The sequence below is a fragment of the Podarcis bocagei genome, assembly GCF_964188305.1.
Source record: "Podarcis bocagei genome assembly, chromosome: 14".
In the NCBI taxonomy this organism is placed as follows: Eukaryota; Metazoa; Chordata; class Lepidosauria; order Squamata; family Lacertidae; genus Podarcis; species Podarcis bocagei.
The window spans coordinates 52890707-52916326 of NC_138139.1; the positions used below are offsets into that span (position 1 = coordinate 52890707).

The 25620-nt window shown below is 43.5% G+C and overlaps 1 protein-coding gene and 1 long non-coding RNA gene across 4 annotated transcripts in view; one reads left to right on the plus strand and one right to left on the minus strand.

Annotated features, from left to right (window-relative positions):
* TTYH3 (tweety family member 3) overlaps window positions 1-17336 on the minus strand; it is an 84507-nt gene extending 67171 nt beyond the window's left edge. The window contains exon 1 of one of the 2 annotated variants that reach the window (XM_081169567.1): window positions 17022-17336. In XM_081169567.1, coding sequence (XP_081025693.1) covers window positions 17022-17165 — 144 coding nt within the window. In that variant the 5' untranslated portion in view covers window positions 17166-17336. The remainder of the gene's footprint in view (window positions 1-17021) is intronic. The other variant, XM_081169568.1, reaches the window with a different exon arrangement.
* Window positions 4553-15755, plus strand: LOC308573131. 2 transcript variants are annotated; one of them, XR_014001946.1, is made up of 3 exons: window positions 4553-4646; window positions 10690-10996; window positions 14081-15755. It is a non-coding gene; the product is annotated as an uncharacterized lncRNA (long non-coding RNA). The 2 variants fall into 2 exon arrangements; XR_014001947.1 differs by having other exon boundaries at window positions 10690-10977.
* Window positions 17337-25620: the final 8284 nt, after the last annotated feature.

The window sequence follows — 25620 nt, forward strand, 5'->3', positions numbered from 1 at the left end:
TGACCCCTAGTCTCCCCGCTGGTCCCAGGCAAGGAGTCATGGGACCGCCTCGCCACTTCCCCCACCTGCCCCCCTTCTCCACGGGTGCTACGCTGATTCTCTTCCCCAGAAGATGGGTTGCTTCTCCCGATCCCTGGACGCCCTCTGGAATCCCTCTGGCTTTTGCTCTCTCCCTCCGGCACTGATGGCAGTTCCCTGACAGTAAGGGTACATATTTAAGTTTTCTCAACATTTAAGGCATAATTGGTTTATGTGACCCCACAAAGACACTGCTGCTTGAGAATATAAATACCTCCTTGCTAGATCAGACCTAAGTCTAGCATTCTTTGCAACAATTCTAGCAGTCAGGAAATAGGTGATGAACCAGAATAGGGTAGCGGTCCATTTGTGAATAATAGTATCTTCTGCCCACTCATGTAAGCTATAATTAGGTAAAGTGATGTCAAAGACCATGCTAGGAGTACATGCTGAGAAGCAAGAAAGAAAAGAACATTACTTTTATTTCCCTGCAACAGCAGAAGGTAGACAATACCTAGATTTTCCCTGGCATTTAATGGGGTATTTTAAGATAATGAAAGCAGAAACCAGCTCTCTCAAAGGCTTTTCTAAAGATCTCTACACAATGTCACTCCCCACTCCACCTTCTGATTAGAGAATAAGCAGAGAACTAGCATCTCAGAACCTTGGCTGTGGTACGTTACCTATCCCCAAGCCAGCTTTTAAAAAGGAAAGAAAAGGGATTTTAACTGTTGCTCCAGCAAAAGTTCTTTTGTTGAAAAATGCCACACAGGTGTACTATACAATAGAAGTCAGAGAGAGACAGAAAGCACACACACCACACAGACCTTTGGTCTTATATTCCATTTTATTAAGACCTTGAAAGTCATCTTGTTCCATTACACATAGGCTTCCTGAAAAACGGTCCCATATTTCCTCATTACTTCATGTTCTTCATACTGTACATTCAATCCAACACTGAAGACAACCCAAAATATGGTGAACAGCTTTTCATTCAAGTTATGTCCCTTCCAGTCAGATATCAGAATGCTCACAGTTGTTGCTCTGGGATGGTGTACATATACCAGAGATCTGGTCTGGAATTCCAATAATCTTTCTTTTTTCAGATTAAGTTTTTTACCACTTGCAGCTGAAGAAGAATTTAAACACTTGTTGACTAAAACAATAAAATTCTCAGGCACCAAACACTGTTGTACTGAACTTTGCAAGGATCTAAATTCTAGCCAGGAACGAACGAAAATCAAGAAGAGTTCTAGATGCTCAACAAAGCTTCCAACTCGGAACAGTAATCCTACTTGTTGCCTCAAGTGAAACCAGTAAGACAGGAGTTGTCAAGGTGGACTGTGAAATCACATCCAGCTCTATTATTCAAAGTAAAAGAGGAAATATAGTGGGACCAGTGGCGTAGCGTGGATTGTCAGCACCCGGGGCAAGGCAAGTAATTTGCGCCCCCTAGCCTGTGGATTTGCGCCCCCTAGCCTGTGGATTTGCGCCCCCTAACCCGTGGATTTGCGCCCCCTAACCCTAACCCCCAGATGTTGCGCCCGGTGCGACCGCCCCCCCTGCACCCCCCACGCTACGCCACTGAGTGGGACACATGCAAGTCATCACTACCCCTCCAACCATGATTGGTAATCCAAGAACCATCCTTGACTTCAAATTATGGTTTGTTTGGAGTGAAATAAATCACATCCCCCAGTTGATGTTACACTAAGTCAAGGATTGTAGCTTGTTGCACCTGATCACTATTCTATTATACTGATGGAATAATTTTCAGAAGTACTTATCAGATGGTTTAGCGAGTTAATTCCATTGGATATGCATTGAACTAAAGTGTTTTACACTAGACTTTGATTTAACAGTTGCTGATCTCTTTCTCACTTCATCATTTAAAGGAATGATAGAAGGCTTCAGAAACAAGCCCACCCATTCTCCATCATATTATAATGCAACATGACATTAAGGTTCTGCCCCTCCATCAAGTGACAGGTGGATTGAACCTGGTAGGGAAATGCCACTTCAAGTCAGGCAGCTGAACACAAAGGCTTTTGGATGAAGTCATTAAAAATGCCTTTGAATACACAGCAGCTAGATAAAAGTCTGCAAAGTGCTTACTCTGTACATTTGCATTCACTATCTGGCTCTGCACTCCCACCCTACTCTGCAAATTCTAACAATTATAGTTCAGTTTGAGTCTCCCAGAGACCAGGCAAAAATTGAAAACAGATTTCTTCTACAGCACAGCTTGAATTTCATAAATTCCATCAACTTTCTCAGGCTTTCTTAAAAACTGAACTGGAGAAAGAAGGAAAGCAGCAGCAAACACATTACACCCTTGTTCTACTTCTGCAAACCAGCACAATTAACAATAGTCAACACTTCTGGCAACCCACCACCACACATACACAAAAGTGTGAGAGAGAATTCTTACTGTAACTTCTTATGAACTCTCAAGTTCAAACTATTTCTTAAGACAGGGGTGGTGAACCTTCCAGGTGTTGTGGGACTACAACTCCCATCATACTGCTGGGGTTAGTACGAGTTGAAGTTCAACAACATATGTGAAGGGCCATGCAAGTTCCCCATCGTAGCCTAAAGGAGTAAAACATAAACCCTGAAAATCTTAATGTGGGACTCAAAAATGCAGTTGAAAAGATCACACGTTGTCAAGCCAAGATGAAGGCCTTGATAGCAGGTAATCGTTAATGGCACCATAGCACTTCCTAGATAACATCACAGATTAGAGAACCTCTCTGCCATGCCTCAGGATATAATTAAGGTTGCAATCCGGTATCCTCTAACTTACAAATACCGTAAGTCCCACCACAACTCAGTAGGGCTTACCGTAAATTTCGCTCCAAAACACGCACTTTTTTGCTCCGAGAAAGTAAGGGGAAATGCCTGTGCGTGTTAAGGAGCGAATGCACGGATCAGAGCCATGGCTGCCGTCAGTCAGGCAAAGCGGGAGCCACTTACACGCTCTACGAGGCTCTCACTTTGCTTTCTTTAAAGCGACCTGGAGCCAGGAAGGAGGGAGGGAAGGAGAGCCATAGCAGCAAAGCCGGCAGCAGCCGCTTACATGGGAGGAGGGACAGACGCTAGCAAAGGTCTGCGCGCTCTCTAAACAGAGCAATGAGGCTGCAGAGAGACGGCAGGAAAGATAAAATTTAAGCAACCAGCAGCAAAATAAAACCAACCTCGAGCTCTGAGCCAGCGCAGTGAAAACCAGGAAGTAAAAAAAAAGGCTGGGGAGGGCATGAGGGAGAGGGGAAAACTTCGCAAATCCCCGCGTCTCAGCTGATTGGCTGGGATGGAGCAGCTTGTTTTCAGGCAGGATAGATTTGAGCATTGTCTGGGTCCTAGTGCCCCTACCCCTTTTTTGTGCTCCATTCTATTGCTGCTGGTGGCTGCTTATCATTCAGGCTGCAAGGAGGAGCACTTTTACACAGCTAATGGCAAATCCCCTGCAATTCAAGTCCTCCTCACTTGCTCAAATCTATTCCGCCTCAAAACAAGGAGCGGAAGGAAAAGGCTGCAAACTGTTAAATGGAAAAAAAACCCAGGCACAGGGCAAATACCTTAAGTATACCTTTAAAGCAACAGTGCTCTTTCCCTCCCTCCTCCCCGCGGAAAAGCTCCTTGTCCCTTGAGTTCTTTTCCTTCTCTCCCCACTTAAATTGTGGTTACAAAGCACGGATCCACATGGATCCTCAGGATTTTTGCATTGGGCTACCCCAAACTCACTGTCAGATCACATGTCTGTGGCCACAGCATGAACCATAAAAATCATACATCCACTGTTTCATTTAGAATATTTTTTCCTCGTTTTCCTCCTCTAAAAACTACATGCGTGTTATGGTCAGATGCGTGTTATAGAGCGAAAAATACGGTATTTCAGCATAACCATTTATAAGATTGCAGTACAAATAGTGTAAAGGATAAAGTGATTCAAAACACAAGGCCTCAATACTGTACATAAACCAGTGCAAGTGTCGTTTTCAATCATAGTAAAAAGCAGGCTATGATTTCCCTTATGCAAAGACTGCTGTAGTAATACTCAGGAAGATTCAACAAGAGGTTATTCACATTACATTAATGTGGAGCTGTCACTGTTCCAGGTGCCACATAATATTTGTTCTGTTCCTGTAAGAAATGGATCTTTCAGTGTGGCAGCACCCACACTTTGGAAATTCCTACCTACTGATATCAGGCAGGTGCCTTCACTGTACTCTTTTCAAGGTGAGCCAAAAATATCATTGTTTACTCAAGCCTATCCAAACATGGAAAAGTTGACAATGTTTTAATTTGTTTTTAACTATTGCTTTTAATTATATTTTGAATTTTTCAAAATACCTGTTTTTAACCTTGCATTTTATTGACAATTTTAATTTTATATATATTTGTAAACCACTTGCTTAAGAATACAGTACCAGATATGCCTTGTAGGATCAGCTCCAACATGCTATACCAGAATCATAACAACCTGCAGGTTCCAAGTGGTCCACCAATGGACTATGGTCTATCCTTTTTCCATAGACCACATGCATAATGAAAATGGGAAGGGGAGAACCAGAGCTAACAAAAAAGACGACAACCATCCCAATTCTGTCAGTACGAGACAGGCGAAGGTCAGTTTTCCAGCACAGAGTATAATTCACTTTAAGTGACTACTTTGCACCAATTGAGAGTACTGTTTGCTAAAGAATGATGCATTCAAACCTACTGGTTTTCTAATTAGCAGACTCTGAACTACAGTCTCAAGTTTCCAATAGTAGACAGCTCTCAAGAGAGTATTTCAGCACACAGATACAGTCTGACTGAAACAAGTCGATTTGTAGTTCTCTTTTTTTAAAAAAACAAAACCTTTCACTTCCCTATGTCTGCACACCAGATGCTTGTGGAAGATGTGTCAGCTGATACAAACCTGCACTTGAATGAGCTTCCCAAATATATTTCTTTCAACATATGAATTTGGAGAGGCAAATTCCTGGCTATGTGCTCTGCCTCACTGTTGTCACTTTTCCAAGAATACGAAACAATCCTTTATCAGGCATCACCACATTCATCTGTTGACAGAGGGAGAACATCAGTTCTCATTGGAAAGTTTGAGGCAGGAGGGTAGAAGAGCACACCATGTGGGAAATGCTAATGAACTGGAAATCTAGTAATGCTGGGGCAGCATGAGGGAGGGGGGAGTCTGGAAACTGACTTGGCAACTTTCACATCCCTCAGCACAGAATTATGCCTGCAAAACATGAAAGCAAACTATCAGAAAGAACACAATATTTTAAACATGTTTTGTATCCCATGTTTGGAGACAGGTAAAAAGAGGATTTTGAGGAGCTCCAAAAGGTCTGTCCCAACTGAGTGAAAGGACATTAAAATGGCAAATACAATTCACTATAAGAAAGTACAAAACAATGCACACTGACACACACACACACACACACAAGAAAACCTAACTTTGCTCATCCAATTCCGGGGTTTTAACCAGGGAGAAATATCTTGGGGTCATAGTGGATAACTCATTGAAGATGTTGACCCAGCATGTGACAGCCATGAGAAAGGTGACTTCCATGTTGAGAATCATTAAGAAAGGGACTAAAAATAAAACTGCCAATATTGTAATGATGTTATTCAAATCTATGGTGCAATTGCACTTTGTACAGTTGTGATTGGCACACTTCAAAGAGGATTCCGTAAAGCTGGAAAATGTCCGGAGAAGGGCAACCAAAATGATCAAGGGGCTGAAACAACTTCCCTTTGATGAAAGGTTGCTACATTTTGGGCTCATTTAGTTTATAGAAAAGGTGAGAAAGGATGCAGGGATAAGATAGAGGTGCAAAATTATGTGTGGTGTGGAGAAAGTGGATAGAGAAGTTTCCCTTCCTCTCATAATACTAGAACCCAAGGTCATTCAATAAAGCTGAATGTTTGAAAGATTCAGGACAGACAAAAAGAAAGTCCTCTTTCACACAGCACAGGGTTAAACTATGCAATTTGCTCCCACAAGATGTAGTGATGAACACCAACTTGTATGGCTTCTAAAATGGGATTGGAGAAATTCATCAAAAATGAATGGATCTATTCATGGATCTGAGGCAGTATGCTTCTGAATACTAGTTGCTGGAGAGTACAAGTGGGGAAGAGTACTTTTGTAATCAGATTCAGCTTATGGGCTTTCCATATGCATGTGGTTGGCCGCTACCATAACAGGATGCTGAGCTAGATGGGTGTTTGATCTGATCCAACAGGGCTCTTCGTAGGTTATTTGGGAAGATCTCTCAAAAGAAATCAAAGACCCAAGGATGCTTTAGCAGTGAATTTACATGGACTCTTGGGCTGAGGTATATTGTCTACGGCAGGGATAGTCAACCTTTTTATACTTATTGCCCACTAATGCATCTTTCTTGATGGTAAAATTTCGTTACCGCCCACCAGTGCTCAATGGAAAGAGGATTCAGCTTGTTCCATAGAACCCCCTACCGCCCACCTAGAGTCCTGACACCCCTGGTCTAGGAGGTTGATGGGGGGGGGGGTTGTTACTGTTATTGATATGACTTTTTGTATCTTTATTTAGGTATTCTTATGATTTATGTGGAAATTCTTCTATGTGTACTTTTTGATGTTTTATTTATTGTTTGTGACTTATGTTTGCAATTATGTGATTTTTTACATGCAAGTCACCTTGAGCAGGGTTTTAACTATGGAAAGGCAACATACAAAAAATAATAGCTGACGGATTGGTTTGACTGAATGCAAAAGGGAATTACTTTGGAATTCAGAGTACTAAAACACAATATACTCAGTCTAAAAACAATATTAGTGCAATACAAGGGAAAGTGTCAACTCTAGCAACTAGCTTGACATTTTGAAACTCTTTTTAATACTGTTTCATAGCTACTAAATGGATACATATTTTAAGGCAAGCGCCACAGTGCAAGCCATCATGGAAACTGTAGTTACTTAGTTGTATGAAAAACCTGCTACTGTATCCATGATCAGCTGCATTCCAAGTATTTTTTCAAGGTAAAAGCAGACCTTTTTTTAAGGTTCTGCATCTTGAGATTTGGTTCAAATTACACTTTGTGCTGCTTAAGGAAATCCTGGCAGCTATTAAGGACATCGAGCATTCTATAGAGATCCCTAGCTCACTCAGTGACTGCAATTCTCAATATTAATTTGGGCCTAAGAGTTATGACAAATGGACTTAGTGATAGTTTAAATTTGCAACCTATGGACTCAGTGCCAGATGCAAAAGTAGAGGCAAATTATCTACACTTGAAATAGGTGCTCGGGAGTTGAACTACCAGTCGCTTAGCAGATAAGACGATGATACCCTTTTGCTTCCAATTTATTATTCTATTTCCAAAATGTTCACCCTGCTTTATTAGTCCGCAATGCTCTTGAGGTAGTTACAGAAAAACAATGTTTCTTTAGGGCAGGCACGTCCAACAGGTAGATCATGATCTACCGGTAGATCACTGGACGTCTGTGGTAGATGACTGGTAGATCACTGGGTCCCCCCAAAGAAGCTCAACAAGTTTAGCTCCCCTAAAAAAAGCTCACAACTTTTGTCCTGCACCCCCAAAAACAGGGCTTTCCTCCTCCCAAAAAAAAGCTCACCAACTTTGACCTGAACCCCCCAAAGGGGGTAGATCACTGCCAGTCTTTAACTGTGAGTACATCGCAGTCTCTTGGGAGTTGGTCACCCCTGCTTTAGGGAGGGCACTTAGCTTAAAATGAAAATGGTGTCAGTTCAAATTCTAGCATCTTGTTCCTGACTTAAGGGGAAAATCCACAGCGCAGTGGCTGAGTACACAGTTGCATGCAAAAAAGTTTCGCTTCTCAAATCCAAAGAAAGGGTTTCAATTAGAAGGGCTGGGAAAGACTTCCAAGATGCAGACAGTCCTGAGCTGAATAGAAAAGTGATGGCAGACTCTGGAGTTCAACTGTTAAGTTTCAAGACTGAAGCTAGGTGTCAGCAGTGCTTTATTACCATTTTTTTATTACTGTTTTTCCCCTGGTGTACGGAATGCTTTTATAATTCTCATTTAGTTTCTCCTCACAATTTATTTTGGGTTAGCTATACTGGACTTGCCCAAGACCAGCCAGTTGAGAAAAACCTGGAACCCTGATGCCCTGTGTTTAAACACTACATAGCTACTTCATGGCATTTGCTCAGTACAATGAAGACAAATTCCCTCGCTAAAACCAGACAGTAGAGACAAAATGTAGAACAGAATTTGTAGCAGGATCATTTTAAATCTATCTCCAGACATGGTACACAATAGCAGAAATTTTACAGCAACTACTGGTTATCACACACTTGTGCAATCAATACCCAGATTTATATTATTACCACATTTAAGAGACTGACACCCACGACATATAGGGAAACAGAAGAATTTCCAGAGGATAAAAACTGGCCATTTAATCTCCAGTTTGATAGCGAAACAAAGCTGCAAAGGAACATAATTTGATAGTTGTGGGCAGACCTCAAAGTCTGGGCAAAAATTGTATTATCTAATCCCATGAAACAAGCAGCCCTTTCTACACAAAGAGACTAAGTTGCACTGACAAGCTTACATATGGCAAATGCATGGCCTCTAATTAGCTTAGGAGATTTATAAAACGCCATATATCTGGGCACAGTACTGTAGATAAAAACACAATTATAATGAAATATGTAAACAGCTCCTGCCAGGACTCCTGTTACAAAAAAAATTGGCTTAAAGCAACAGTCACTCTTAAGATATTCCATTAGCAACTGCTACACTGATATTTATTTATTTATTAATTTCCTGAACAGGAGCTACTTGCAACTACGGTAATCTGACCACATCTGCTGGAAGCTTCTGTACAGTTATACTCACAGCAAATCAACAGAATCCAATTCACTTTAGCAAAAATTGGGGTGGGTGGGGAAAATATTTATTTGTGTGCATCCCTAGAGGTTGTCTAAGCCCAGCAATGTAAGGCTTGTCATGTCCTACAGATTTTTAAAATCTGTTGGTAAGAAACAGAGCAGAGTATTATTGGCACAAAGTTCTCAGAAGCACTGGCTCTGCACTCCTCCTTATCTTTATCTTTGGGTTTATGATTCACTATTAAGTAAGAAGCCTTGCACAATGACTCAAAGATTAAACTGTGGGGGGAAAGGGAAGAAAATGACTTACATCTCATGATAAATGCCTATACCATAGTGATTCATACTAAATGGGAAAGAAGGCAGAGAAGAAGAAGAAGAAGAAGAAGAAGAAGAAGAAGAAGAAGAAGAAGAAGAAGAAGAGTTTGGATTTGATATCCCGCCTTTCACTCCCTTTAAGGAGTCTCAAAGCGGCTAACATTCTCCTTTCCCTTCCTCCCCCACAACAAACACTCTGTGAGGTGAGTGTAGAGGTTCGTCTTTCAGAATGTTCTACAGAATATGATCATATAATGGAACCATCATATGGATCAGATTCTTAGTCCAATATTATCAACACCAGAGGATACCCAACATGTTGCCCTCCAGATATTATTGGTTGCCATCATCCCATACAATTTGGCAAGCTAGCTGGGGCTGATGGGATTTGTTGTCCAAAAACATCTGGAGGACACCATATTGACTACTCAGATCTGGCAACTGCTCTCCAAAGTTTTAGGTACAATCTTTCCCAGTCCTTTTGCAACAGATTCTTTTTAGCTAGGGGAACTGGGAATTAGGGGTGTATGGGGAGTTAGGGGAGGAGGAGTACCTCTGGTGAGGGACAGGTGATGTACTTTCTGAGGTAATTTGTCCACCTTTGGTCCCCACCCTTCCCTTAGATCTCACATGTGGCTCCTAGAGGCTGTCAGCACACAACAGCAGCCACACCACGGTAACGGCTTGGACTGGCCGGCTAAACCAGGTGAGGGTAGCCAATGGGTCTTAAATCTTCAATGAGTAAGGGAATTCCCCTCAGGGGAAGACAGGCTCCAGTGGATTAAGCAGATAAGACCAATAGTGAGTCCAATGGTCAAGAAGGAAGTTTCTGCATGTGCTGTAGAGGGCAGCAAGGATCAATGGGGTTCATCAACCTGGGAAAAGAGCCCATCGAGGAGAAGGAAAACTTTGATCCTAATCCTCCGCCAGTGTTAGAAACTCAGGTATATAAGCTAGGCGCCAAAGGGCTCCTTAAACCAAGGTTGCAGTCACCCAAGTTATATGTCTAGTTGCCATTTTGGGGCAAGATGACTCTAAAGTCTTATTTTTCAAATGATGAACTGACTGTGGTTGATTCTCAATTAAACATCTGGCTAGTTGAAATGACAACCTTGAGCTAGGTTAAGAGCTTTGAGTACTTCCAAGAAGAAAAGTCACTTGATCCAGGGACAGTCCACATATATACTGGCCTATTCCAACCTTTTTCTCAATGGTGACTGCTGCTCCTCAGGCTGCACAGAAAAAGCAATTTGGTTCCAGAAATTCATTCCAATTGTGCAGATAAAATATAACTGATAGAATTCCACAAGATGGGGTATTAGTATGTGAAACCAGTCCAGATCCAATGATCCTCAGCTGGCGAAGATGTCAGGTGCCATCTTGGCACCTAGTCATCTTCACTTGATTGCAAGTGGTCAAAAGCCAGGTGCAAAATGCACCTGGTGCCTGGCTAATTTTGAATACTGCCCTTCGCTGCCTTGCAGGATATATTTGGGAGAAGAAAAGGCTAAGGAGTAAACCCTTCACAAATCTGGACTCTGTAAGACTTCTGGATGGTGCCTTGCATGCCTCCTTCCGGCAACTCCTGCAGCCAAGCTGGCCCCAAACGTACTTCAAAGTTCAGCAACATCATCTGTCAGGTGAAGCTTGGAGCTTCTCTTGGAAAAAGGGGAAGGATTAAGAATAGCGCCACGACTTTCACCTTCCCACACTCTAACCCTCTAGCGATGATGGATGGAAAAAAGGACATGACTATGGAAGCTGGAGAAGCGGTAAGAAAGGAAAACAAAGGTGTGTGTTCCCAGATGAAAGGGAGATACCTTCATGTGTAGGTAACCATAAGGTAGAAGAACCCTACTCATTTGTACTGGCAGGGATATCAAGATAGTTTCAGAGGCTGCTACCTTTGAATCAGCAGCATCACCTTATATCAATGAAAACGGGAGATATTTTACATCCTTATACTATATGGTCTTGCAACAGCACACAATATAAATGTAGTGTCTGAAACACTGACATTTTGACACATTCATACTGAGGTGAAAAAGAGTGAAGGGACAGTCCTGGGGAAGCCATGTGGGATGGAGGTGCGGTTATGACAAGGAAAAGAATCAAAGGCAGTGCTGATGTTGACATGTAAAGCTTTCACATAGCTTGGATCAAACAGACTAAGCGGACTAGGCTTTCACAATAGAAAAGGTCAACCAAGAGTCACCAGTTAGTTTGCAACTTCATTTTTACAATAAAGATCATATCAGGTCTCAATGGCAGAATGCAGCAGAGCTAGATGCTTAGTACACAACTGTCTCCTCTTTCTCCAGGCAAATTAAAGGCTGCTGAGAGGAGAAACAGAACTACACGCAGTGCAGTCATTCCATAGTTTATCACCAGTCAAAAGCTCAGTGTGCACATGCACACACATAGAACAGCCCCAGGACTTCCTTAAAATAGAGGAAGGGTGCTTACTTCAAAGCAGTAAAATGAGTACAACATTAAACCCCACATATGGTGGGAAGGACATCCAAACTCATTCAGTAACTATATGCTATGCTGGCTGTTTCCTTTACAATGAGGCAAAATATGTTAAAATGATATATTTTACAAAAGTGAACATTTATGCCTTACTATCACTTTAGGAGTTGCAAAAACAAACAAACCAAGCTTTACCTAAAAAGCTGCTTGCAAAATTCATGTCTACACTATAGTTCTCAGGAGATAAAATTGGCTCACTTATCACTAAAAGGCATAACTGAAACCTTAAGCCCAGTTCTAGCCCATAGTTAGATTTAAAAACACTACCACCATATAGAATGTTTCCTGCCACCTCAAGAGACCGCATGAACCATATTTCCTCAAGAGATGAATGAGTGGAGGGGGGCCCTTTCCACATCCTCTCGACCCCCTGGGAAACTCGACAAACCTGATACACCTGTAACAGGGTGTGGAGACTGCTGTGGGCAGCCTGAGGAAGGACCATCCATTACGGGCTGTCCAAAAAAACCAAGTTTAGAGTGAGAGACTAGAGAGATGACTGCTGTTTCCAGGATCTCTTCTCATTCTGAGACTTTTGTGGGTGAGGTGAGAACCTGGACCCTGGGTGAGAACCTGGAGACTGAGAGGGAGGGTCTGTCAGAAGAAAAATGAATTGATCTTGATATATTGGTAACTTTGTAACATTTTTATATGTAACTGTATTTTTGTAATATTTACAGTAAGCTGTCCGTTGTTGCTTAAGTTTTTGGCACACTGCTTAGATATATTTTTAAACATATTAAATAGTATAGAAATTAAACTAAAAACTAAGTAAAATAAATAAAATAAGAGGGCAGCCTTTTTTTCCAAAGTTTGCAACTTAATAAACCCTTAACATGTTTTAAACTTTCAAGCATTCAGTCACAATCAGGGGTTAATGGAGGAGAAAGCAGGTATTATTAACTTTCCTGTTTAGAGATACTTGCTTGGTGTGTTTGTAATGTCAACAGACTGATCTTTAAGGTGGTCTTCTATTGTCTTGCCCACAATGCATGACAGGACATAGAACAGGAAAAAACAGTGCTAGATCTGAAACAGCAAAATACATACAACTGCATCCAGCAGGAAGTTCAACAGAAAATTTACAGGAGATGCAAATGCTTATCTCACTTAAGTGCACAAAAGAGCATCTGAAAAACTGACTCCAAATTTCTCAGCAGGCCAACTTAACTGAAAAAATGTCTCTGCAATAGAAACCTAGTGTTCAGCACAGAAAAGTTGCAAGGGTTTATCATTACAGTACACAAATACACAATCGCACCACTGCAACTACATTCTTCTCTTCTGTAAGGAGATTTTACCCTCAATTTATCCTCTCACTCCCCCTACTCTGGTACTGTTGAAGTAAGGTACAATATACTAAGAATGGGCAAAAGTCCTGAGTTTTCAATTGCAATCACAGATACAGTATAGGTATTTTTTTTCATGCACCAGTTATTGAAATTGCATTCACACTTGTTCAATAGATTATACACATCTTTAATCTTCATAACCTAACCGATTCTTTACATCCAGATCCTTCAAAGGCTCACACACTTAAGGATCTTGCAATACATTTATTGCAACAGAAAACATGAACCATGGAAAACAGCCTAGTGAATCAAGTTTCATATCAATGTAAAATATCAGTTGGGCTATCTAATTCATTCCCCCAAGAAGGTGCCACTTTTTGTATCAATGACAGGCTATAATATTTAGGCCACAAAACTGGTATCAAAACAGAATAAGAAGAATTCCCCTTCACATGCCTCCACATAGCAAATCATTGGAATAAATGAAAGCCACAGAATACACACAGAAAAAAGACTGGGCTGGAAGCAAGGTTCTTAATTATTTTGCACTTCATTTTAAATTTTGTCAACAGATTGCTTTAATGCCTTTCTGCATGAAACAAGGTTCAAGAGGGAGGCATAGATGATACACAACATTTCTATGCTTGGTTTTTGCTGAACCTTAGGTAAACAAGTGCACTAAGAGGTGCAAAATGATGTTTTCCAAGCTAAAGATCATGGCTATACAAGGCAGCAATCATGTTGGCTCCACTCAAAAAATGAAAGGCAGGAAGAAGGGTGCAAAAGTAAAAGGCATTTCAGTTAGAAGGCTAGTCAAACCAAGAGCAGAGATTTCTATTTTTTGTGCAGGTGGGAGAATTAAGTATTCCATTAATAAATCCTTGCAATTTCAACGCAGAGCTATAATATAGTAAGTCATCCATTTTAATAAAAGCAGTATACAGCAAGCTGTTCCTAAGTGACAATAGGCTTCCAAGTAACTACAAGACCAAAGAGTGGGCTCGATGTACCCTTTGCCCAATTCAATGTGAAATTCCTTTTGTTTTCCTAGGTACATACCCAGAACATAAGCCTTGTGAAAGACTAACATCAATACTTGGGTCAGAAGTAAATACACATGATGAAACCAAAGGGTAAAATACAATATGGAAGACTTTCCCACTACCACCAGAGTCCTTCCCAAGTTCCTAGGACGTAATGACATGAACCACTCTGGATTAATGTTCTGCATGCACAAAATGGGTAAAGAGGAGCCCAGTAAAACAGAGACTTGCTTTCAACCTCCAAGCCTGAATTCCGCCTCTGCTACCTCTGCATTTCTAGATTTGAAAAGATGGGAGGCAAAATGGATGGGTTTGCACACCCCTACTTTCATCCCTAAGGAAGCAGGTTCAGACAGGATGTCTCTATGCTACAGTCACTCTTACTCAACTTCTTGTACGGAGGCAAAGCAAATGGGAAGAGGCACTCCTTTCTCAGCAGTAACCTCGTAATAAATATTTGTGGGGGAAAGGGGAACAGCTCTTTTCATAGCCCCAAATACTTTGTAACAGACTTTGGTCTATTTCTCCCAATTGTTTTGGGTAGCAGCAACTGAGTGGGGTGAAAGAAAGGATAAGAGGTGATGACAGTAAATACGAAGGAGCCAAAGCAGAACTGCCTTCAACTGGAACTGCTATAAGAAAGAGAACTGGAGAATTGTAGGAGAAAGATGTGGAGGATAAATACAAGAACTGTTCCAAACTATCCTAAGGCTTGAAATAGCCTTCTCCAACCTGGATTCCAACTCTCACCACCCCAGCCAACGGTTTCAATGATGGAAGCTATAGCCCAGAAACATCTGCAGAGCACCAAGTTGGGGAAGGCTGTTCTGAAGCCCACATTTTTATGTTTGATGGTCAGGCAATCAGAAAACTGCCTGCCAGAATTTGCTCTCAACAAACAAAACTCCCTGCATATAGAAAACAAGCATGCCATGGGGAAAAGGTAAATTTAGCTTTCTCCTCCCCCCCCCCCGCAGTTCAGTGTGCAATTTGTTTGTGGGAACGGTTTGAATGTGTAAACCCCCACTTGGACCTTCAAGTGGTACAGTCTAGAGGGAAAGGGTTTATTCCTTGATTTTGCTGAATATATTATACTTGCCAGAAAGGGGTGGATGGGTAGGAAACTGAAATGATGGAGATCTATGGAGGACAGTGAAAGGTGAAGGTGCATATTAATGCAGAAAATTGTATTACCAGGAAAATGTCTCCTCAGCCTGAACCACTATAGGAAAGTGAGTGTAGAAGGGGGGGGGGGAGAGAGAGATGAGGTTTGGAAAAGATGATTAAAAAGGTAATGGCAAAATTCCTTTGAAACTGACTGCATGTATAAAACCCTATCCTCAGATTATAGAGGCTCTTTCCTTTTCTGACAACCCCCTCAGTTATTATTTTTTAGAAGGAATGCAAAGGGACTTGTCAGTTTCACTATTGCCTCTCTCCTCAAAATTCTAACATTAATTAGGGGAATATGTGGAGGAAATGTTGGTTCTCTCTCTCTCTCTCTCTGTGTGTGTGTGTGTGTGTGTGTGTGTGTGGACAGAGAAGAGACCAGTATGGGGGAGATTGTACATGTGGGGAAATGTGTGCAAAATGGGGAAATATGAGAAAATATGAGGTGTGGATGAGAGGTAGATGAATATGAAATGGGGATAATATGAAACTCCCCTCTGTCTGAACTGAGGTTCCCTGCCTGCATATACAGGGGTTTGGGTAAGGGGGGGGGAGAAGGTACAGGGTTAAATGAGGATAAATAAAAACAGGGGGGTGAAAAAGAAAGATTTCCGGGGAGGGGGGCCATATGGGATAGAATGAGGGAAGTGGTGAGGTTGGAGGTTGAAATGAAGGGATGTGGATGGTCTTTGCCCCACACTTCAGCTGCCACTCACATGGGGAAACGTTATCCTATTTCATTATATGGTGCTCTTATTACTGCATTGTATTTTTTATTATTACATGCAGTCCTGGAAGGGTGGCTTAGGATCTTTTTAAGCAATGGAAATCAAATCAAAGGAAGGGGCTGTTAGAAGAAGATAAATAAAAACAGAGCCGGCCAGTCCTTTCCCCACCAGCAAATCCCTGTATGAAGAAGACCACACAGTTGTACAAAGCCAGGACATTGTGTTCTGAAAAATCACTATTAAGAACGGCGATCGTAAATAAACGAACATATAAAATCAAAAGGAGTGGATGGGAGGAGAGAGAGAAGTCCGGTAATGAATATAAATGTATAAATATAAACAAAGTGGAAGGGTGAGAGTGCACTTGATAATACAAACAAATAAACATAAATAAATAAAGTATGCGTGGGGGGGGAGAGAGGGAGAGGCTGGATAATTTAAATAAATAAATAAAGCAAGCACACAAGCAAGCAAAGGGGGAGATTAAGTGGATGGGCAATGTAAATAAATAAATATAAACAAGTCTGAAAAAACAAAGGGGGGGGAGTTGGGAGCGTGGACTGATAATATAAATAAATATAATTGAATAACTAAATAAATATCAACCAAGCAAGCACGGAGAGTGAGAGAGTGGACGGGTAATGAATGTAAATGAATTAAATATAAACAGACGAAGCCGGGGAGGGGGAGAGAGAGAGAGAGAGAGAGAGAGGAAGGGACTGGCAATATATAAATCTGGTCTGTTGGCTGCAGGTCTCTCTGGGTTGGCTCGGGCGAGGGGAAGCGGCCGGGGGAATCTTCTAATGGGTTCTGTGTAGGTGTATTTCACGGTGTGTGTTGTGGGGGGACACACACACAGTGGCGTAGCGTGGGTTGTCAGCACCCGGGGCAAGGCAAGTAATTTGCGCCCCCTAACCCGTGGATTTGCGCCCCCTAACCCTAACCCCCAGATGCTGCGCCCGGCCCCCCCTGCACCCCCCACGCTACGCCACTACACACACACACACCGGGGGGGGGGGAGCCGGGTCGTGAGTCGCCCCTTCCTTCTCACCTGCTGGTACTCGGCGTCCTCGGGTCGGAAGTCGTCGCCGACGGCCTCCCAGCGGAGGCTGAAGTGGGGCAGGCGGTGCAGGAGGCTCACCCACCACGGAGGAGAGTAGCTCACGCCGGCCGCCGCCGCCGCCGCCGCCGCCATGCCCGGCCTGAGGAGAGAAGGCGCCTCGCCTCCCCCGGTCGCCTCCGCCGCCTCCTTCTCCCCCTCAGGGACGCCGCGCCGCCGCCGCCTCCTTCCTTCCTTCACCCGGAGGAGCTGCCCCTTCCCGCGGCCATGAGGGGGCAATGCGAGCAGCAGCAGCGCCGCCTCAGCTCCGCTGGTTCAGGCGGCCCAGGAGGCCCCGCGGCCCCGGCTTCGGAGGCTCCGCGCCCGACATGGCCCCTGCCCCGCCGGCCCACACGCTCCCTCCGCTCGGCGCGGCTGCCGGCGCTCTTTGTTCGCCTCTCCGCCGCCGCCTCCGCCTCTTCCTCCCCGGATGGCGCCGCCCACACGGACCCCCTTTCGGCGCCGCCCGAGTCGGCCGCCCGCCCGCGCGCGTGCGTGTTCGTGGGCTGGCGGAGGGGGCAGAAATGGCGCCTCAGGATGCAGGGCCTCGGCGCCGCCTGGCCGCCATCCCTGCTGCTGCTGCTGCTGAGCCTAGGGAACGGAGGGGCATCATGGCCACACACAGACACACACACACACAGGGCATGGGCACAAAAAGGTCCCCCCTACACACACGGTGAGAGGGGGATATGCACTAAAAGATCTCTCCCTCCACACACACACACACACACACACACACACACAGAGAGAGAGAGAGAGAGAGAGAGGCATACAGTATACACAAAAGGTATCCTTCACACACAGACACACAAGGATGAGGGCTCTTATACACACAAACAGGCATGGACACAAAAGGTCCCCCTACACACACACACACAGGCATATACACAAAAGGTATCCCCTACACACACAGAAGCACAAGCATGAGGGGGATATACACTGAAGGCTCTTATACACACACAAAAACAGGCATGCACACAAAAGGTCCCCCTACACACACACACACACACACACACAGTGAGAGGGGGATATGCACTAAAAGCTCTCTCTCTACACACACACACAGGCATATACACAAAAGCCCCCCCCCCTTACATACACAATCAGGCAAATAAACAAAAAAGGTTCTACCTACACACAGGCATGTACACAAAAAGGCCCCCTACACACACAGAGAGAGGGGGGGGATATGCACTAAAAGCTCTCTCTCCACACACAGAGGCATATACACAAAAGCCCCCTCCCCCCGCTTACATACACAAACAGGCATATAAACAAAAAAGGCCCTACCTACACACACACAAACACACAGGCATGAAAGGCCCCCTTACTCACAAGCTCTCCACACACATACACACCAATGGGCATAGGCGTCTAAAGGTCCCCCTTCACAGAGAGACATGTGCACACAGAGGCATGCACACAAAAAGTTGCCTCTAAACACAAGACGTCATTGTCCGCATCCATTCGCCTCAAGAGACAATGGGATGCACCTCCAGGGGGAAGTGAATCTGTTGCGTTTGCAGCACCAAAGTGACCTCTCAGGGACACAAACCTGGGCAGTGGGGGTGGGGGGTCCTTAGCCTCCTGGAGGGCGTCTTTGGGCTCTGCACCCACCACGACAGCCTTTGATTCCCAGCCATCAAGTAAGCTTGATCTGGTCTCGCACCCTGTTCCTGATGTAGATGTTCACTCACCCCTTCTTCCCTGGCATTGGGCATTTGTGGTTTGCCGCAGGTGCCCAAAGTCTTCGGCCAGCCCCGTGCGTTGGACACCAAAACCCTACTTTTGAAGACACTGGAGGTATTCAGAAAAGTGTTTTTGAAGAATATTTTAAACCCTGACAGGTTCATACAAGCAGTTCTTCAGGTAACGATATTCCAATCTTTACAGGTAACCAAGATGAGGGTCTAAAACTTCCCAGCAATTCCCTCTCCCCCCTACTTATCATGCTCTAGTTTTCCAGGCTCTGTCCCAGCCCATAAAAGCCTACTTGGTCCCATCCCAAAGTCTCAAATTCTACCTTGCCCCCTCGCCTCACCTGGCAATATTTTGAAAGCCAATGTTTATTATTTATTTATGGCTCCATAACCAGAGTTCTCTTGGTGACAAATTAAAATCCGAAACCATCAATCAATATAAGCACCAGCAGGGAAAACCATATAGAAAAAAACCAAACCACTTCAGAGCCAAGGTTAATGTAGGTTCGGCCACATTCATATAATGAGAACCACAAAACACCTCACACAGCTGAAACCAAATCCTAAAACTTAAGTGAATTGTAGAAATTAAACTGCTCATACAAACAATTTTAAAGGGCCTAGATTGCTATTTTTTTTAAGCTATTTGCCTGATGCTTGGCACTAAGATCTACAGAGGAGTTTTTCCTCTGTCCTGCCACATCTGACATGTTGGGTGGGAACTTAAACAAGAGCCTTCTCAGTGGTTGAACCCAGACCTAGGAACTCCCTCCCAAGAGAAGCTCACTTGTTCCCTTTGATTGTCCTTCTGCCAGCAGACAAAAACTGAAAGTTTGTAGTCACCACAAGATTTGGTTTACTGATCCTAAGATTCAGTGCTTCAGAAAACAGCTCACCTTGATCTAAGGTGCTTCATGGGCTGCCTGATTTGGCTCAGGGACTGTCTAAGTCTGCTCTGTTCCACCCCAGCCCTGCAATTCACTACAGTGAAATTTAAAAACAGCTATAACTTCGCTTTTCTTTTGATAGAAGTGGATGGAATTTGCAGGCATATTATTCTCTTCAGAGTGCATAAGGTTTGCCAAAGTACAGGCAAATAGGCTTAGGGTTGGGAGGGGGGATAACACTTTTAATGTTTTCTTCAAGAGAGAGAGAAATGAAACACCTATAACTTTTTATTTTGGGGCAGGATTGGACAACATTTTCAGGCATGGCTGTCCCTTTTGGGAGCATGAAACCAGCAGAATTTCAGGTTAGCTGCAATGGTTTTCCTGCAAGGGCAGCCATTATTGTTTCAGCACAGGTAAAAAAAAAATCACTTAATCTCTCCTAGTGATTAGGCTAAACCAGCTAGGACCCTATCATGCCGAGGTGATAAGTCTGAATCTCACCTAAAACCCATGTCCTTTGACCTGGAATTTTTCTCCTATCAGTGTGGGACCCAATTCTGAATTACCATTTTCTACAAAGACTTAGGCACGCTCCCTCCTTTCTCTTTCTTTCTTTCTTTCTTTCTTTCTTTCTTTCTCTCTCTCTCTCTCTCTCTCTCTCTCTCTCTCTCTCTCTCCACACACACACACACAGAGAGAGAGAGAGAGAGAGTGTGTCCTGGCACAGAAAACGAACTCTGGGCTTTGGAACCAGCCCATAGGCACCCTGGCTGAAATTAAGCCCTGGTCACATGCTTATCATGGACTCATGGAACACATATGCAACATAAAATTGGCTCTAGGCCAGCCCATTGCTGGAAAAATCCAGAGCCATTCCCAGCTGTGTGAAATTAACCTTTGTTTCAGAATGTAAGGGAAATATATCCTCTTAGGACTAGAAATAAGTTAGCTCTGATTAGCTTCAAGATGGCATAAAGAAACAGAACATGATAACAAGTAGTCATTGTTTTAAAAAATCCCAAATTTACTGCTGGGCCTCTTGCAAAGATTAGTGTGGGCAGGGGAGGTGGGGAGATTCTTTGTGGAAATGTTTTGCATTAGGGAAGAATGTGCCAGATGAAAATTAAATCTGGCTGTATAACATGAGAATTCTTTAAACTTTTCCAAAGTGTGGATCCCATCTCACAGTTCACATGCTTTTCTGCTTGACTTACAGACCACATCTCTTTGTCTTCAGCTGCTTAATAACCCTGTATTCATGTGTTGTGGTGGTGACATACTTAGCTACAGTTAGGACACTGTTGCCTGAGGGGGGGAAAATAGTAACAAAGCCCATACAATGAGATTAGTCAATTTTACATGGACCACGTTCAACTGTTCTACATACTAAAATTGGAAAACTTCTAATCTAATTAAACCAGCTTCAGCAAGAGAACCAGCCAAGCCACAGCAGTCTCTGTCTACCATTGTGGAATTTTAAAACTTTTGAACCATCTTTTAAACTATCAAAAGTTGGTACCTTTGCACAGCTCTTTATCATGGAACTTTGGAGTGTCAGGCATAGCCCTATTGGCTTTAGCCCAAACGTAGCAGAGTTTTCCTGCACAGCGAAGAAGCTAGTTGCGGCAGTAATGACTAGTCAGCTAGACTCAGAATAACTATTTACAGGATTTATTAAAAGGAAAAATAAAACCAGCAGAGTTTCTGCATACAAATAAAAGCAAATAAATCCTATCTTTCTTTCTCTCTCTCTCAAAACCATACACAGCACTTCTAACTCCTAACACACCTCACATCAAACTGTGCTAGCAATCCCTAGATAACAGAGTTGAGTGCTGCTCGCTAACCAATCAGAGTGAGTAGTTTCTAGGTCAAGCAGACCTGGGCTTTCTGCCAAGAGTAAATTGACACTGCCTTGAGTTAATTGTGTGAAGCCAGAATCTGCAAGTTCCCACAAAATCAATTAACAGAACTGAACACCCCCTCACAGATTCTGCTGGACAATTAACATCAAATAACACCTATGTAGGAGATTATTTTTCCAGCAAACCTAAACCCTTGCACATTTGCCTGTTCTATATCTTTGCCAATGGTTTAGTTAATACATCTGCTACATTTTCTTCACTTGATACATAAGTACATGTGATTATATTGTCTTGTACACAGCAACGTACATTTTGGTATTTTACAGAGATATGTTTGGAACGTGATTTGAAACCCTCTGTTTTACTTAAGGTTATACAAGCTTGATTATCAATGTAAACTTGTACTGGTTCTCCACAATTTACATTTAAATCTGCCAACAAATGCTTGAAATAAATCACCTCGTTGCACAATTCACTCAATGCGGCGTACTCTGATTCCGTTGATGACACACTTACAATGTCTTGCTTGCGTGACCGCCAGCTGATTAAAGCTCCACCGACCATTATAACTAGTCCTGTGACAGATTTTCTATCTGGCAAATTTCCCCAGTCACTATCACAGTAGCAACTCAACATTTCGTCCTCGGAAGAATTTAATTGTAACATATAGCCAATTGTCTGTTTGAGATATCTCAGAACTTGTTTTACCCCTTTCCAGGCATTTAGTGTGGGTTTTGAGACCAATCTACTTAATATGCCTACTGCATAGCTAATATCAGGTCTGGACCACTGTGCTATATACAATAAACTTCCAATTACAGAGTGATATACATCAGGATGTTCAAATTCAGGACTCTCATCTATGTGAAGTGTTTTTATGAAACCTGGATCCATAGGCACCGCTGCCCCTTTGCAATCCTGCATCCTGTACGTAGTCAGTAGTTGTTTAACTTTGTTCTGCTGACTAATTAGGCAGCTGCCATCTTGGGCCCAGCACACTTCCAACCCTAGATATGTCCTAACCGGACCTAAGTCCTTTGTACACCCACCTGCAGCCTACAATCTTTGCCCCCTCAGGCGCTGCTACTGGTGTAAAAACCTTGTGCTCATTCAGAGAGGACATCTCTTCCTCCATTGCCTGTTTCCAGCGCTCTGCCTCCTCTTTTGGTAACTTTAACACCTCCTGAAAACTCTTGGGCTCTGCAATTACACTAAACACATTTGCAGTATCAGGAGAAAAACGCACCGGAGGCACTCCTTTGTTTTGTCTTTTAGATCTTCTGGGAGAAAATTTTTCTTCTGACCCACTTTCCTCCTCAGAACTACGACCTCTCTTTTGTTGCTTAGCAACTGGTCTTCCACTTTCTTGAGAGCTCTTATCTGAACTTTCCTCCCCCTCAGACTCTGATTCTCTGTGACTACCTTCAGAGTCATGAAGCTCCTGGGAAGGTTCAAACCAAACCTCAGTATTGGCATGTAGTCTCTCCCAGCCACTATGTTCACAAAAACTGGCATTCCTGGAGATCACAATGCCATTCGTCCCTTCAGCAAAGCGGAAACCTTTTCCCAGCTCCTGGTAACCCACAAACACTAACTGTTTGGTCTTAGGATCTCCCTTCTTCCTCATTTGTTTCGGAATTAATACCCAGGCTTTTGATCCAAACACATGCAAATGGTCAATTTTAGGTTTTTTCTGAAACAATTTAAAGTACGGGGTTGTACCTATTGTTTGATGGAAGAGCCTGTTTTGGAGATAACACGCGGTGAGCATGCTCTCCCCCCAATAAGACATGGGCAAATCAGCATCATCAAGCATGGCAAACATCATATCTTGTAAAGATCTGTTTTTTCGTTCTGCAACGCCATTCTCCTCTGGGGAAAAAACGTTCGTTTTCCTATGCCCAATGCCACGCTTTTGTAACCAATCTCTAAAGGCATTTGACATAAATTCGCCACCTCTGTCCGTCTGAATCCTTTTGAGTTTAATGGACAGAAATCTTTCCACAGATGCCACCCAGCCTTTAAACTTAGTGAACACGTCACCCTTATTCTTCATGGGAAAAACCCAGGAGTAACGCGTGGCGTCATCCACAATTGTTAGTGAAAAACGCGATCCACCCCTGCTTACAGCAAATGGACCAATTACGTCCATGTGAACCAGCTGTAGCGGTGACTCACTAACTCTGTCACTTCTGGGGTAAGAGACTGTGGGTTTTAACCTTTTTACAGACATTACAATCAAGGTACTTGTTACAACTCTTTAAATTACCCCCATCAGCCAATTCAGACATTTTTAGTACACTTTTCCAGCAAGCATGCCCCATTTTCCTATGCAATAAGTGCACACAGTTGTCATGTATAGCTTTGTTAGCAGGCTGAGATTTACTGACTACTGCTGCAACTTGAGATCCTGCTTTAAGCCAAAACAAGCCTCCCTCTGACTTAGCAGTGCCTAAAATCTCACCAGCCTTCTTAATAATGCAACTGTCTCCTTCAAAATACACTTTGAACCCAGCTTTTAGCAAACAATCTACAGACATCAGATTGCTCCTTAATGACGGCACACAAAGTACATTTTGCAGGCATTCACGAAGACAAGGAACAAAAACTGCACCCCCCGAAATCACTTCGGAAGTACTTCCGTCTGCTAGAGCCACCTGGCTGCGCTGTGCTGAGTTCTTGGAAACAAACAATTCATCTGAATTCACGATGTGGCGAGATGCTCCCGAATCGACCACCCAGACCGCTTGTTTCTCATCAGCAATCTTGACCTCGCCGGTCACCAGCTGAGCCGACTGTTTTCGTTTGAAGAATTTCTTTTTATGCTGCTGCTGCTGCTGCTGATCTCGTCTCTGCTCCTGCACCGGCAACTGAGACTCGACCAACTCCGGACATTGTCGTTTTAGATGCGCTGAAGACCCACATCGGAAACAACGCCTAACAGCAAACGCTGACTCCTCACCAGTACGCTGCTTTTGCTCCACCTCTGGCACGGCATGAGAACTCCTTCCAAACCGCCCACCTGTAGAAGCCTCTGCAGCCAACGACCTTTCTTGCCTCTTCTGCCATTCTTCAATCAAACGCCCAGTAACGTAACTGACTGATAAATCATGCTCCTGCATGCCTTCTAGAGACAAAACTAAATTATCCCAGCTTTCCGGGAGAGAACTCAAAATAATAGCCACCTTCTCCTGCTGGTCTAATGCACAGTCTCTTTCCTGTAGCGCAGCAAACTTTAACTGTAAACTGTGTAGGTGTTCCTGCATTGTAACCCCAGGCTGTAACACTGCCTTGTACAATGCCTTGTGAATGAACAGCTTGGAAACCGCTGTCTCACGCACATGGAGTTCTTTAAGTGCTTGCCACACACCTCTAGCTGTCTTGATTCCCCTCACATACGGCAACTGGGAATATCTTCCAGCCCCAAGACAATTGTGGCCCTTGCTCTTTGGTCTTTATCAAGGTCTTCATCATCAGGCTTCGTAGGAAACTTACTCACCACTTGCCAGAGACGATCCCTCTGCAGCACGGCCTGCATGCGTTCCGACCACAGCAAGTAATTGGAGTCATTCAGACGCTCAAAAGCCATCTGAACTGGTTGTGAGGCCATCTTGAGAGCGATGTCCCTGGAACCCGGAACCAGCTACTCACGACCACCGAGAGAGAAAACAGGAACCACAGCACCCAGCACTCACACGCTGCAGCTGTTGTCCTTGTGTCCACTGCGTCACCAGCTCACAACAGTCAGGAACCAGCCAGTGTCCATCTGCTGCACCGACAGGAACAACAACTTCTGGAAATACTGGAACCAACGCCGTTGATGCTGACACCACCACAACTCAGGCTGGCAGCACAATGCCCATAACCTCATGGAACTTTGGAGTGTCAGGCATAGCCCTATTGGCTTTAGCCCAAACGTAGCAGAGTTTTCCTGCACAGCGAAGAAGCTAGTTGCGGCAGTAATGACTAGTCAGCTAGACTCAGAATAACTATTTACAGGATTTATTAAAAGGAAAAATAAAACCAGCAGAGTTTCTGCATACAAATAAAAGCAAATAAATCCTATCTTTCTTTCTCTCTCTCTCAAAACCATACA